Source organism: Squalius cephalus, assembly GCF_949319135.1.
Source record: "Squalius cephalus genome assembly, chromosome: 6".
Lineage (NCBI taxonomy): Eukaryota > Metazoa > Chordata > Actinopteri > Cypriniformes > Leuciscidae > Squalius > Squalius cephalus.
In genome coordinates, this window is record NC_137127.1 from 47,337,913 (window position 1) to 47,353,356 (window position 15,444).

The following is a 15,444-nucleotide window of genomic DNA, read 5'->3' on the forward strand; positions in this document are numbered from 1 at the left end:
TAAGCATTAGAAAATCTTTTGGAAAATACAGAGAACATAAGTTATGAGATGCAAGTGGAATTCAGATTACTCTGCTCTTTCTCCAGAGACTGCCATAAGCAAATGCATCAACCAATCGAGTGCATGCTCCAGATCTGTTCAGTGAACACTTATTTCACTGATTAAATGACTTCATTATATAATCATGAGGTTCAATGCAAGGGAAGAAACTACAGCACATGCTGACAGTGTTAAGATGTCTCCAACCACTGAGATATAGGCGATATAGTGTAGGCAAGAAAACACAATTTTTGACTTTCCACAGTCATGCCATGGATTTGCCGTGGCTCTCTTTGCTTAAATCTTTCTTTGGTGAGCCTTTTGTCGTCATCAGTCACGGCAAATATGATCTACAGTGTTTTTTTGGGGTTTTTTTTTAATGGGCAGAGCTGATTCATTGTATACTGTACCTTCTGCTTCATTTCTGAATAGTGGTGCACACTCTCTCAGACATTATGAGCTGATTTGATGGAGGGCTGTATTTCTCTTTGTGAAAAACAATGTCCTGGGACGAGGAAACCACAAACAAATAGTGTATTGCAAAAACGCAACTATATGCATCTTGTTTCAGGCCCTCATTACGAGTATCTCCACAAATCCATCTCAGAGACTTTGCTAGATTACCCACAACACATGGAAATCATCATACGCACCTAAACACATCATTTATAGAGATAGAAAGATATTTTTACATAATCTTCATAGTAGACTCCCTGCATAAGCAAATGTATTGCTTATAACCCATTTATAGCACATATATAACATTATTATACAATCAGAAATGCAACAGTGCATGATTATTTCATTTTAAATTACTGGCTGCAATCATGGACATGAATAGCTATGTTACATAATCTTCATAGTAGATGTTTTCTCTCTGCATTTTTTTATTTTTTTATTTATTTCTTATAACACATTTATAACACCAGTATAACGTTATTATACGGTCAGAAATGAATACGTGATTATTTCAACATTATTATAATGTCAAAGGTACAGGAGTGCATGCTTATGTCATTAATAAGTGTCAGTAATCAGGGGCAAACAGTTACGTTACATAATCATCAAGTTATTGCTATATAATTGTTTTATTGCTTATAACAAAATTATAACGCATGTATAACATTTACACTCTCAAAAATGCATGATTTTTTCCATTGTAATGACTCAATACTCATAGAAACTGAAAGACGATTATGTTGCGTAATCTGTAAAGTGGATGTTTTATCTCTATTTAAGCAATTTTACTGATTATTGTGCACAGCACATGTATGACATTATTATACGGTCAGAAATGCAACAGTGCATGAGTATTTCATTGTGAATTACTGGCTGTACTCATGGACAGAAATAACTATGTTACATAATCGTCAAAGTAGATGTTTTATCTCTTTTTTAGAAATGCACTGCTTATAACACATTTATAACACATGAATAACATTATACTGTCAGAAATGCAAAAGCGCATGATTATTTCGTTTTGAATTGCTGGCAGTTCTCAGAGACTTTGATGTGCTGTAAGTAATTCTTATGTTCAACAATTAACGTGTGACTTGTTTGCAATGAATAATTCATGTATAGCCTAAAGAACCTGTGCAAGCCACCTGGTAATAACACAGCGAAAATGACATCAATTAAACTAAATTAACCCCATTTCAAACAGTGATGCATACGTGCTTATATCTGGATCTGGCCGTACGCCTCAGGTAAAGCAGTCGGCGAGTTATGTAACGGGGATCCACAGAGCGGCCCAGTATCACAGAACTGCTCAGTGCCGTTAATAGCCAGCAAACCCACATCCAAAGTTAGCCAAGCCTATATCTAAAGATAGCCTTAGCATATCTATAGCCGTGGCCCACATAATTCTTCAGCTCAGCCTTACTCTGAGAGTTTGAAAAGACTACAGCCAAGCTTCTGTAAGAAGAGAGGAAAAATAATGACCGCTTTTGACAATTCCACTGCAATTAGGAGCAGAGGAAAGTGTGCGTCAGATCACAGGAGCCGCTGACTGACACCCATTATACAGCTGTGTGTTCATGCGTCTGATCATCCAGCTGTTGAGAGCCTCGTCGCCCCACTCGTGGTGTGTGTGTGTGTGTGTGTGTGTGAATATGCAGCATGTGCTAAGGTCTGCTTGAAGTGTTGTTTCGGAGTCTAGATAAAAAGGAGGGTGTTGTGTGCTTAATGAACGCCGGAGCCCATGCTCCCATGTATGACGGGATAATTAGCCGCTAACGGTCGGGGGGAGCACTTCAAACACACACTTCACACACTCAGCACGGGATGAGTGACACATCGTACCAATCTGGTCTGCGTGACCCAGATCATCCGTTAAAGCTCTCACGCGGATCCGTGCAAAAAAAAAAAAGAAACATGCTCGCGTTTGAAATCTTACTGCATGACAAAGGATTCACTTGTTCTCTCACACATATACAGTATAGCCGATACTTTACAAGCTCTGACCGAAAATCCCTGGTTTCTTTCAATAGTAAAGACACACAGGTTTGTGTTGCATTGAGTTTCATTTGATGCACTTTTTTTAGGAAATACAACTTGACCATAGAGGTCACTAAATCTCATCTCAACATTTTATTGATTGGTTATCCTCTAATTAATCTAAACATCAACATTTGTGAACAATTAATCTGTGAAACATTTGAAATGCCAATTATAAAATCAATTGGATTACCAAGGGACAGAAGGGCTATACTCATTGATTGGTTTAGTTTTTTTTTTTTTTTTTTATATAAAGAATTTGTGGTTAATTAAGATAATTATGATAATAAGATAATTATGAAGATTTAAAAAAAAAAATATATATATATATATATTTTTTTTTTTTATTATTATTATTAAAATATATGTAGTTTGCATAAAAAAATATTTACATAATAATATAACTTAAATTATATATATACAGTATATATAATTCGTTGACTCTACCTTTTCTTGCTCTATGACGTCACCTTTAATATTCGTTTACAGTATCAGCTGGACTGAGTGTCTGAAGCCTTTGCTGAATTTTTTTTTTTTTTTTCTTAAGCAAATTTCATAACGATAAGGACGATGATGAATCCGCCAGCAGAATGTAATAAAAAGGCCGGAGCAGGATAACACGTCCCGCATGCATCCCAAAGTGAACTTAAACAGAGCGGACGATGAATTGATTTCTCTGTGCTTGAAAGTCTGAATCGCTGCATGAGCGAAATACATTAAGGAAATATTTACCAACGGTTCACTTTGAAATCAGCATGTGACGCTGTTGCAGTAATTGTTTGCAGTTCCTAATCATCAAATTCGGCCTCTAACTATGGAGAGGCGGTTTTAATAGCTCTCTGTTCCCATAGTGCTCACATTTCAATCAGATTCTTGGGGAAACTCATGCTAGAGGCTGAATATTATATAATGGATCATTCAGGGGGCCTGAAAAGTTTTGCCTGACAAACTTTTTCTTTTTTTTTCAATAGCTATTTAGAGTTGATGGAAATTATTATTATTATTATTTTTGGTGTTACGTAAAGTAGACTGATTGTGCTGGTTGTTTGAGACATAGACAGCATGAAAACAACACTCAAAGACTTTGTACTGAAGAACTTTATAAATGCCCACAATTATCAATGCGCAGGATTGCAGGATTCAGCAGAAGTTTAAGTAGGACAGCAGTTTTACTGTAATATCTCTCAGCAGGACAGTATTGGAGAAACACATTCACAACGTTCATCTGCCTTTATTTCAGAAGCTTTTCAGATGAAAGGAGAAGCACAAATACTACACATCAACAACTGTGAACAATTAATCTGTGAAGAGTTTTGAGATAGTCAATCAAAATCATATACATTTAAATATATATATTTTTATATTTTATAGTGGCCAAAATTATGCCCAGAGGGGATATTTGTTTTAAAGACCCTACAAGTTAAATAAAACAACACTGTAAAAAAATTCTAACCTCTCCAAGTCAAAATTTTCTAGTGACTGGTCACATCTAAATTTTTAAATTGGCCCAAGTGCAATTCTTGTTGCAATAGTCTGTTAACATTGGCTCAATGAGAAATAATACGTCAGACTAATTGAAAAATTTAGATGTGATCAGTCACTAGAAATTTTTAACTTGGGGATATATTTTTTTTTTTACAGTGAACCAAAATATGAGGTAAATATTTAAATATGAGGGATGAACAAATGACTATGGCCTGGTTTCACAGACAGGGTTTAGATTAAGACAGGATTAGGCCTTATGGTTCTGTTAGGGCATTTAAGTAGCTTTTATAAACCTGCCTTAGAAAAAAAAAAAAAACATTACTGTGTGAATCTTGAGACAAAACAAAGACAGTGACATATTTTAAGAAATGCTTTCAGTTAAAATCGCTCAAGCATTTTAGTCTGGGACTAGCGTGAGCCTTGTGAAACTGGGGGTATATGTAGACTATGATTATGTATATGCTATGTTATATATTTATTATTTATGATTTAATGATTTAGTGAGTCATAAATTGTTATAAAAAATGGACTCCCTTCTAGAATGAAGCACATGAGACATGTTTTTGATAGATTATATCACAATATATTGGCAAATAAACAATCAAATAATGGAACAATCACAAATGGTTCGTCACGACCAAATCAGAGAAAAAAATTGTGTTTGCTTTGTGTTTCTTATAAACAGTGTGTGTTTACTGCTAAATTGCAACATATATAGATTCTAGAATTATATAAACTCTATTCTATAAATTCTATATTTTAAATTATTCACAAATTGAGTGTCAGCAAATGTTGATGTTTACAGATAAAATCATGTTAGGTATTGATAATCATAATAAATTGTTGAGATGGGATTTTGGTGATTTACTTGTATATCAACACAGCTGTGATTACCTGCTGATATATATACTCTATTTAATAAACGATACATATATTTATACATATATATTTTATACAGTTGCATTTATATATTTATTATTTACAATTAAATTGATCTATTTAGTTACGTATGAACACAGCAAGGGAATTGTCCTGCAGTAAACTTGTTCAGTACAAATGAAAGTGACCCCAAAGCAGGGCCGAGTTCAGCTAATGCACAGAACAACAGCAGCGTGTGTTTTTATGCCTTTCCAGCACGTGTTATTCACGGACCAGCGCCACAGATGACATTTAGCAGGAGGTTCTGGCGAGGAGTCAGCTGTCACTCGTAGGAATGCTAACCTCTGTATGCTAGCTCCCGCTATACCTGCAAGTCTTTCGCTTATCCCTCGCAGCTCTCCGGAGGTAGAGCAAAAGACGTCAGGAACATGAGTGCCTCGATAGAAATAACATCCCAAGCATTGATCTATAGACACATTTACATGATGTCATAGAGAATGTGTTATTTTTAGATATTTAATATCACAGCTGTGTTGATGTACAAGGAACTTTTCCTTTTTTCCCCTCTCGATCAGAGGTCACTAAATCCCATCTCAGCAATTTACTAAACAGTTATGCTTTTATTAATGCCTTTACTGTTTTTACATCAACATTTCCCAACAGTTAATCTGTGACTTATTTAAAAATGAATGTAATTAGAATTTATATAAGTAGTAATTTGGCAGTAAACACACACTGTTAAAATACTCTAGACATTCAGTTGTGACAAATCATTCGTGATTGTGCCATTATTTGATTTTTATATGGCAATATATTGTAGTATAATCTATTGAAACACTTAATAATAGACTATTGAGTGAATGATTCAATGACTCCCTCATAAAGAATCTCTCATCTGTGTTTTTAATTGAATCAATTGGTGTGTTTGAAGTAATCAGATTAATGAATGATTCCGTTATTCACTTGCAATGTAACTGCAGAAAGAGACTATCTTTGTTACAAAGTAACTGGCCATATTGTCTCTAAAATGTAACTCAATATTGACGTACTTATTATAAACGTATATTGTGTCTAAAATGTAACTCAATATTGACTTGCTTATTATAAACGTATATTGTATCTAAAATGTAACTCAATATTGACTTGCTTATTATAAACGTATATTGTATCTAAAATGTAACTCAATATTGACTTGCTTATTATAAACGTATATTGTATCTAAAATGTAACTCAATATTGACTTGCTTATTATAAACGTATATTGTATCTAAAATGTAACTCAATATTGACGTACTTATTATAAACGTATATTGTGTCTAAAATGTAACTCAATATTGACTTGCTTATTATAAACGTATATTGTATCTAAAATGTAACTCAATATTGACTTGCTTATTATAAACGTATATTGTATCTAAAAATGTAACTCAATATTGACTTGCTTATTATAAACGTATATTGTGTCTAAAATGTAACTCAATATTGACTTGCTTATTATAAACGTATATTGTATCTAAAATGTAACTCAATATTTACGTACTTATTATAAACGTATATTGTGTCTAAAATGTAACTCAATATTGACTTGCTTATTATAAACGTATATTGTGTCTAAAATGTAACTCAATATTGACGTACTTATTATAAACGTATATTGTATCTAAAATGTAACTCAATATTGACTTGCTTATTATAAACGTATATTGTGTCTAAAATGTAACTCAATATTGACGTACTTATTATAAACGTATATTGTGTCTAAAATGTAACTCAATATTGACTTGTTTATTATAAACGTATATTGTATCTAAAATGTAACTCAATATTGACTTGCTTATTATAAACGTATATTGTATCTAAAATGTAACTCAATATTGACTTGCTTATTATAAACGTATATTGTATCTAAAATGTAACTCAATATTGACTTGTTTATTATAAACGTATATTGTATCTAAAATGTAACTCAATATTGACTTGCTTATTATAAACGTATATTGTATCTAAAATGTAACTCAATATTGACTTGCTTATTATAAACGTATATTGTATCTAAAATGTAACTCAATATTGACGTACTTATTATAAACGTATATTGTGTCTAAAATGTAACTCAATATTGACATACTTTTTATAAACGTATATTGTATCTAAAATGTAACTCAATATTGACTTGCTTATTATAAACGTATATTGTATCTAAAAATGTAACTCAATATTGACTTGATTATTTTAAACGTATATTGTGTCTAAAATGTAACTCAATATTGACTTGCTTATTATAAACGTATATTGTATCTAAAATGTAACTCAATATTTACATACTTATTATAAACGTATATTGTGTCTAAAATGTAACTCAATATTGACTTGCTTATTATAAACGTATATTGTGTCTAAAATGTAACTCAATATTGACGTACTTATTATAAACGTATATTGTATCTAAAATGTAACTCAATATTGACTTGCTTATTATAAACGTATATTGTATCTAAAAATGTAACTCAATATTGACTTGCTTATTATAAACGTATATTGTGTCTAAAATGTAACTCAATATTGACTTGCTTATTATAAACGTATATTGTATCTAAAATGTAACTCAATATTTACGTACTTATTATAAACGTATATTGTGTCTAAAATGTAACTCAATATTGACTTGCTTATTATAAACGTATATTGTGTCTAAAATGTAACTCAATATTGACTTGCTTATTATAAACGTATATTGTGTCTAAAATGTAACTCAATATTGACGTACTTATTATAAACGTATATTGTATCTAAAATGTAACTCAATATTGACTTGCTTATTATAAACGTATATTGTATCTAAAATGTAACTCAATATTGACGTACTTATTATAAACGTATATTGTGTCTAAAATGTAACTCAATATTGACTTGCTTATTATAAACGTATATTGTATCTAAAATGTAACTCAATATTGACTTGCTTATTATAAACGTATATTGTATCTAAAATGTAACTCAATATTGACGTACTTATTATAACGTATATTGTATCTAAAATGTAACTCAATATTGACGTACTTATTATAAACGTATATTGTGTCTAAAATGTAACTCAATATTGACGTACTTATTATAAACGTATATTGTATCTAAAATGTAACTCAATATTGACTTGCTTATTATAAACGTATATTGTGTCTAAAATGTAACTCAATATTGACGTACTTATTATAAACGTATATTGTGTCTAAAATGTAACTCAATATTGACTTGCTTATTATAAACGTATATTGTGTCTAAAATGTAACTCAATATTGACTTGCTTATTATAAACGTATATTGTATCTAAAATGTAACTCAATATTGACTTGCTTATTATAAACGTATATTGTATCTAAAATGTAACTCAATATTGACTTGTTTATTATAAACGTATATTGTGTCTAAAATGTAACTCAATATTGACATACTTATTATAAACGTATATTGTATCTAAAATGTAACTAAATATTGGCTTATTATGAACGTATTGTTTTCACACGTTTTCAGAAATGCAGAAAGGCCAGTTTGGTGTCATTTGCAACACCAGATATCATCGCTCCAAACGGCAGGTCTTTCAGCCCACAGTGTGCAGTTTTCCTGGATGTAGCTGATGTGTAATTTAGCTACAGTGAGACGAGCGTCAGCTGAAAGCGCCGGAGTGGGAAGAGGAATCTGTTCTGCGTTGAATAATCCAGCTGCAATCTCTGCCATTACGAGGGCCGAGGCCGACAAAAGGATGTGATTTTTACCCTATAGACTGTAATTACTATTGCAGGTTCTCATTGTGCTCCTTCCAGTTAAAACGCAACGTGTCCCAACGCTAATGACTTCTTCCTGATGTGTTCATTCATCCTTTACACTTAGGCAATCTGTTTACCCAATAATTTACTCCATAGCCCACTCACTCTCTCTGCATCTCGGAGGAAAGGCGCAGGGATTACTGCTCATTGTGGCTGCGTCGAGCCCATCTGTGACCTAGAAAGGTTTCGTAGACCCTTTAAGCTTGCGCTGCTATCTAGTTAAATTGCTTCAGGAGCTGTTGTGGGGTGAGGGCATCGCCTAGGCTCATTTGAATGATTTTGTTTCCCCCGAGGAATGCCTGCGTTCTTCGAGCGAGCCGCGGGAACGGAGGCGGCTGCTTCCGTGATTACGCCGCACAACGGACATTATCAGCCAAATTAGACGTTTTCTGTTTCTGTTAGCAGTTTGTGTTGTACTTGGAGGGGGGAGGTGGAAAGGTATAATTTGTGCAGTGTTAACATACTTCCTTCTGCCTGTGTTAAATGTAGAAAGACATCCGGCCCGACACAGCAGGTGGGCTCAAACAGTGGATTTAGATGGCTTAAAACGGGACTATGCTGTAAAAAAAAAAATATGTGAAATAAGCATGCATACAATTATGCTTACATATAAGTCAAATATGAGCCAAAAAATTTAAAAGTAATATCAGTCAATAGCTAATGCAGTGTTTATTATGCAATAAAAAAAAATAAAAAAAGTCAAGTGCCAATGACCAAAATAAACTGTACATTTCCCAGCATGGGAGCAATAAATCAAGATTTATTTTTTAGAAGATCTGACCTATAAAATGACTTCTGCTCGATTGCATTTTAAATCTGTTAATTTAGAAGTTATCAGAAGAAGCACTGGGTGATGACCAATAGCAGACAGGGAGTGTTCGAGAAACCTTTTTGTCTATGTACACTCTTAAAGGGTAACTAAACCCTAAACCAACTTTTTTTAGTTAATGATCTGTAAGAATGGGGCTTTATTAGTGCTGTTCATTGATTCGAGTAACTTTTTTGACATTTGGGTATAAAGTGTTTTAATTCTACAATATATGGCGTAAAAACGTCTGAGTGCTGCCCTCTTCAGGTTGAACGGTGGCTACTGCAGTTGAATTTTCCTATTGGATGTTTGCGGTACTACGTGACGTAAGCTTGGTCCCTTGGTACGAGCTAGCGTAGATTTATCAGTATTTAGTACAGTGGTAGGTGTAGTGTTGCTGGGTGCAACAGCACTGTTGGACTGCATAGTTTTCCAGCCGACTTGGAAATTAGGCGGCAGTGTTTGCATGCACTTGGCCTGGAAGACCGTGAGTGTGAAAACTGCATTTTACGCGGAAATGCTTTTGAAACGCAATAGAGGTGGAAATGCCTGGGCTTCTCCACACAGCTCGCGCTGAAAAGCGACGCAGTGCCAAACGCTGCTCCTCCTGCATGGACTCCACCACCGCAGCGGCGTCGTCTTGATGTGAGTGATCATATATATTTTAATCACAATTTATGGTTAGGCTAAAGTTAATCCTCTGGGGTCGACAAACGCGCCGGCGCATTTTGCTGGATTTTTTCACATAGCGGCAAAATATGAAAAAGCCTACAGAGAGCGCGCGCTATTGACATCAACTCGATAAAACTCATCAGATGCATGTACTTTACGTCATCTTGCGACCCCTGTCACTCTCCATTTTAGAGAGTCTGACAGCAGGTCTCAGGTGCACGCCCCCCCGCTCACGGTTCGTCCCCTGTATCTCCGCTGGGGTCTGCCCACTTTTCTAGCATTTTTCAAATATTGCCAGTGGGTGGAGTCAGGCTCTGACCAGGGGTTTAGTTACCCTTAAAAAATAAAGGTTCATTATTTGTCATTATGGTTCTATGAAGGACCTTCGACATCTGTGGAACCTTTCTAATGTACAAAAGGTTCTTTATAGTGGAAAAAGGTGCTTCAGATTATTAAAAATCTTGGTTTTGTATTTGGTCTCTGCTAGAATAGGTTTTCCTGCTTGAATGTTGATTATTCTCCTCATATTATCCATTGTTGCAGCTCCTCTCTTCCCAGTCTGTCAGTAACGCTCTGTTTACTTCCTGTCTCTATGAAGCCCCTCCTTCTGAAAAGCACACTGTGCTCTGATTGGTCGGCTGGAGCAGTGTGTTGTGATTGGTCGAGCGCTTCGAGTGTGTTTGGGAAATGTCCCGCCTCTTCCCATAACCGCCAGTTTAACACACTACTAACTCAACCAGGCCCCGCCCCTTTATTCTGCGTATGGATTATTCAAATGAGAAATATTGTGACGTGTTTGTTCCCAGAAGAAACTCAAGACTACAATGGAGGTGTTTCAGGAGTTCAGAAACACTGACACTGATATAGAGAAGAACTGCAGCTTCTTCATGATCAAACAGCAAACACTAAAGAAAGATGCACAAAAAGCACAATAGGTCATCTTTAAGAACTGTTCACTGAATGATTCTTTCCGGAGCCAAAAATGTTCTTCTATGGTATCACTGCGAAAAAAAAAAAAAAAAACTCTTTTGGAAACTTTATATTTTATGAGTGTACGTCTGGTGCCTCTAGAGGCTCAGAAATTACACACTTCACCTTTCAATTGGAATTGGAAATAACTTTTACTGACAGTGCACTTGTTCCTGTGAGGATGTGCTGCAGTTCCAATTAATATTAAAAATGGCATGAGTCATAACGGACCTAATATAGATAAAATTATGCTCCTCTCTTGGATGACAGGGGTTTGTGAAATGTGTCTAACGGTGCCAGACTATCCGGAAAACATTGATTGAATTAAATCCTGCTTTTGCGGGACGAGTAATCTAGTAAACAAAGCTATCTCATCCGCCCTTGGGCCAGCAATTCATCTCACATCCTCAGCACCTCAGTGTGTGTTTTTAAGCTTCCTACCCTTCATCCAGAGACGCCATCGCATACCTTACACTGCTCAGGCAATGACATGAGCATCATGAACCAGAAATTAGGAGCATAGACTGAAAACCAAGGAGGTTATAATAATAAATAAATAATAAAAGAGGGACCACAAAGCCTAGCAGTCTTTAATGATCCTTCAGAAATCATTCTGACATGATGATTTGAAGGTCAAGAAACATTTCTGATTAATATCAATGTTAAAAACAGCTGTGGTTTTATGGAAGTTATCATAACTGGTAGTTCTATGATTTAATTGGACAATGACAGACAGGGTTGGACAACTATTGGGTGGCAGTGATGATGGGAACATTATTAAAAATCTGTCACTCAATCCAATCCAATTGCCCTTTACCTAAAAGTTGTTTCCGAGCCAATTTATCATTTGATTGGCCTAATAAATGTGACATCTCTCTCTAAAGAGGTTTTGTGAGGGGTTTCAATCATGCAGGACGTCATGTTTCTCCAGCTATCTGATGATGTAGTGCCATTCACGCACAATATGGGTGGGAAAACATCTTAAAACAATGGGAGGTCCAGTCATAAATGAACTCTATATAATGAACTCACAATGCAAATAACATACACTAAACGAAGCAATTTCATGAAGTCAAGCTGTCATAGTCCATAAGCGCCTGAGCAAACTCAACAACCGGCTTAAATATAGTATCACCCGTTCAGTCAGTGATTACAGATAGAGATGAGAAAAAGTGTCTCAGGCAACTCATCTGTTAAATCAGTGAGCGGATCACGGAAACACAGCCCTCCTCTGGCTTTCGCTGCGGTGTAATCAGGGATTTAGAGCTCCTAATTGCTCCTTTGGAGTCATTGTGCCGGATAAATGAATTAGATTTTTAATCCCTCATGCCAGCAGGGCATTTTCATCTGATCCTTCTGTGTTTATGCCACAAAGTGACAGGAGAAAAACACACCTAAACCAAGAAACCTTGTGACACGGGTCTGAAGAACATTTAGATCCAATTCTCCTCATTCTTAAGGCCACAAAGGGTTAAAGGGTTAGTCTTTATTCAGATCTTAACTGGACTAACTACTGAGACCAACACTGGGAAAGAATGTTGGGAAATAAACGTACAGGTTATTTAGGTAATTGGGAGTTTATTTGTTTTTTTATTTTTTTATTATTAAATCAACAGCATGATTTTAGCATTCAAATCAGAACCGTTTGGACCGATATTACAGAGTTTCTCGTTTTTCAGCCCATATTTGATTGGATATGTATTGTGCACGGTTATCTAAAGTTAATCATTTCATAATACTGTAATCTTTTGCAAATCTCAAAATTAATAATCTATTTTTCATACTGAGCATATCTGAACAAGTATGTGATGCCTAAACTCTCTTGTATTTATTTATTTATGTATTGATTTATTGATGCATTTAATTGTGATCTATTCAAATTTTGCTAAAAAAGTTAACAACATTCATTGGTAATCTGCCATTACATAAAAATAATTGCTTTGTCAGTATATGCAATAATGTTATCTTAGGTTCTGAAACTGAACACAATTTAAACACCATTATATATATATTTTTTAGTTTTTTTAGTTTTTTTTTAAAGGGAAAAATATTCAATAAAGAAAAGATCATAAATGTGCAGTGTGTGTGTGTGTGTGTGTGTGTGTGTGTGTGTGTGTGTGTGTAGATAGATCGCTGGCCAAATCATAAAAGCCCACGCTGGGAATCACAAAACAATTGTGAAAATTAATTTCATATACTGACACTTCCATCGAATATTGTGTTGGACAACGAGGGCCCTGCAAGTCAACTCAATTCAATTTTTGTTCAAACAGTTTAATAAAATGAATCATGATCCTAGGATCACTTCAGCACTTTCCGAGAGCAACTGAAGTTGACCAAAGTTAAATGAGACTGACCTTCAGGGTGATGCTAATGCATGTTTGATGACCAAGGAAGGAAAAGCCATTATTTCATCATTCTCTCTCTCTCACGCAGGTGGTGGGTCAGATCGACAAACTCACATCGGATTTTGACTTGGACCTGGAGCCGGACGACTGGACGGTGGCGACGGCGAGCAGCACTTCGAGTAGCGAGCGAGGTTTGGGCGAGGCCTTCAGACTGGACTTCCTCGGCCAGGACATGCTCTCGGACAGCTGGGACTTCTGCAACTTCCTGGAGTCGGCGAACCGGAAAGCACACAGGGATGAGCCGGACGAGGCCCAGACGAGGCCCACAACCGCCAGCGTTTACTCGCAGATGAACGGGGGTCTCCCCGTCCCAAACGGACCTTTAATCATCACACCGGACTCCTCCAGCGAAGAGGCGTCTAGCTCAACGCACAGCCAGAAAACCTCCCGAACCTCCGGGACCAGAGAACGGGTCCGCTTCAGCGACAAGATCCTCTACCACGCCTTGTGCTGCGACGATGATGAAGACGAGGAGGAGGACGGTGGCGAGGAGGACGATAAAGGCGAGTGCGGGACCCCGGATACGGACAGCGAGCCGAGTCCGTTAGCCAGTTCTCCGATCCCGCCGCTATCCTCCTCCGATCTCTACAATTGTCGGGAAACGGCGTCCGCGGGCCCGTCGCCAGTGAAGGTGTCAATGATTGGCTCTCATACGCTCCCGAGGAAAGGTCTTCTAAACCCGGGCTGCCGGAAAAAACTGTTACGCAACAGCAGCACACAGACGGTTTCGGATAAGAGCACTCAGACTGTACTGCCATACGTCCCCGCCAAACAGAAGAGCAAGGACCTCTGAGAGAACAGCCAACTTTGCATATACGAAACAAGAAGGAACTGAGACAGGATTACAAAGAACTATATACTATTTAATATTAAATACATAGATAATAGATTAAAAAAAAAAAACACTAATGAATTACTAAATAAATTATATATGGGAAAATTTCAAGACTTTTGTCCTGCATGAAACGCTCTCGTCTCTTTCTTCATACATTATCAGAGATTTGTTTCCTTTGAGCGTTATTCAGCTTAAGATTTATTACTAACCAGCTCTTAAAAGTGTTCATACGACAACTTCAGTGGTTAGGAACGTTTCAAAATTACACTACTGACCAAGGCTGCATTTATTTGATCAAAAATACAGTAATAATATTACAATTTCAATTGGAAGTTAAAATGGGAATTTTTTAGGAATACTAAATATTCTTAACTTTATTCGGTAACAGTTTACAATAAGGTTTCATTAGCTAGCATTAGTTCACTGCATTAGTTAACATGAACTGCACTTCTACAGAACGTAATAATCTTGGTTAATGTTAATCTCAACATTTACTAATACACTAATAAAATCAAAAGTTGTATTTGTTAAAATTCGTTTATGCACTGTGAACTAACATGAAGAAACAATGAACAGTAACACACGTATTGCTCATGGTTAGTGTTAGTTAATACATTAACTAATGTTAACAAATGAGACCTTATTGTAAATAGCAATAAAGAAGAATGTTATTCTTGTAAAAATTTCATTCGGCAATTGATATAAAGTGACAGTAAAGACATTTAAAATGTTACAATGTAAAGATTTCTATTTCAAATAAACGCTGTCGATTCATCAAAGAATCCTGAAAACACTGTATAATGGTTTCCATAAAAATATGAAGCAGCACAACTGTTTTTAATGCATTTTTGATCAAACAAATGTAGCCTAGACTTCTCACATTAAAAAAAACTCTTAATTATTCCAAGCATTTGAATGGAAGTGTGAATCTCTACAGATGTTAGTCAGCTAAATCTGCCGTATTTGAGGATCGTTCCCTCGTTTGGTTTGGACGGATGAGGGAAGAGATAGAAACAGGCGTATTTTGAA

The 15,444-nt window shown here is 35.6% G+C and overlaps 1 protein-coding gene across 1 annotated transcript in view; it reads left to right on the forward strand.

The window, feature by feature from the left end:
* Positions 1-14,516, forward strand: part of insyn1 (inhibitory synaptic factor 1) — a 75,443-nt gene extending 60,927 nt beyond the window's left edge. Inside the window, exon 4 of the mRNA XM_079873397.1 lies at positions 13,609-14,516. Within this exon, the coding sequence (XP_079729523.1) occupies positions 13,609-14,373 (765 nt within the window). The 3' untranslated portion in view covers positions 14,374-14,516. The remainder of the gene's footprint in view (positions 1-13,608) is intronic.
* The last annotated feature ends 928 nt before the right edge of the window (positions 14,517-15,444 follow it).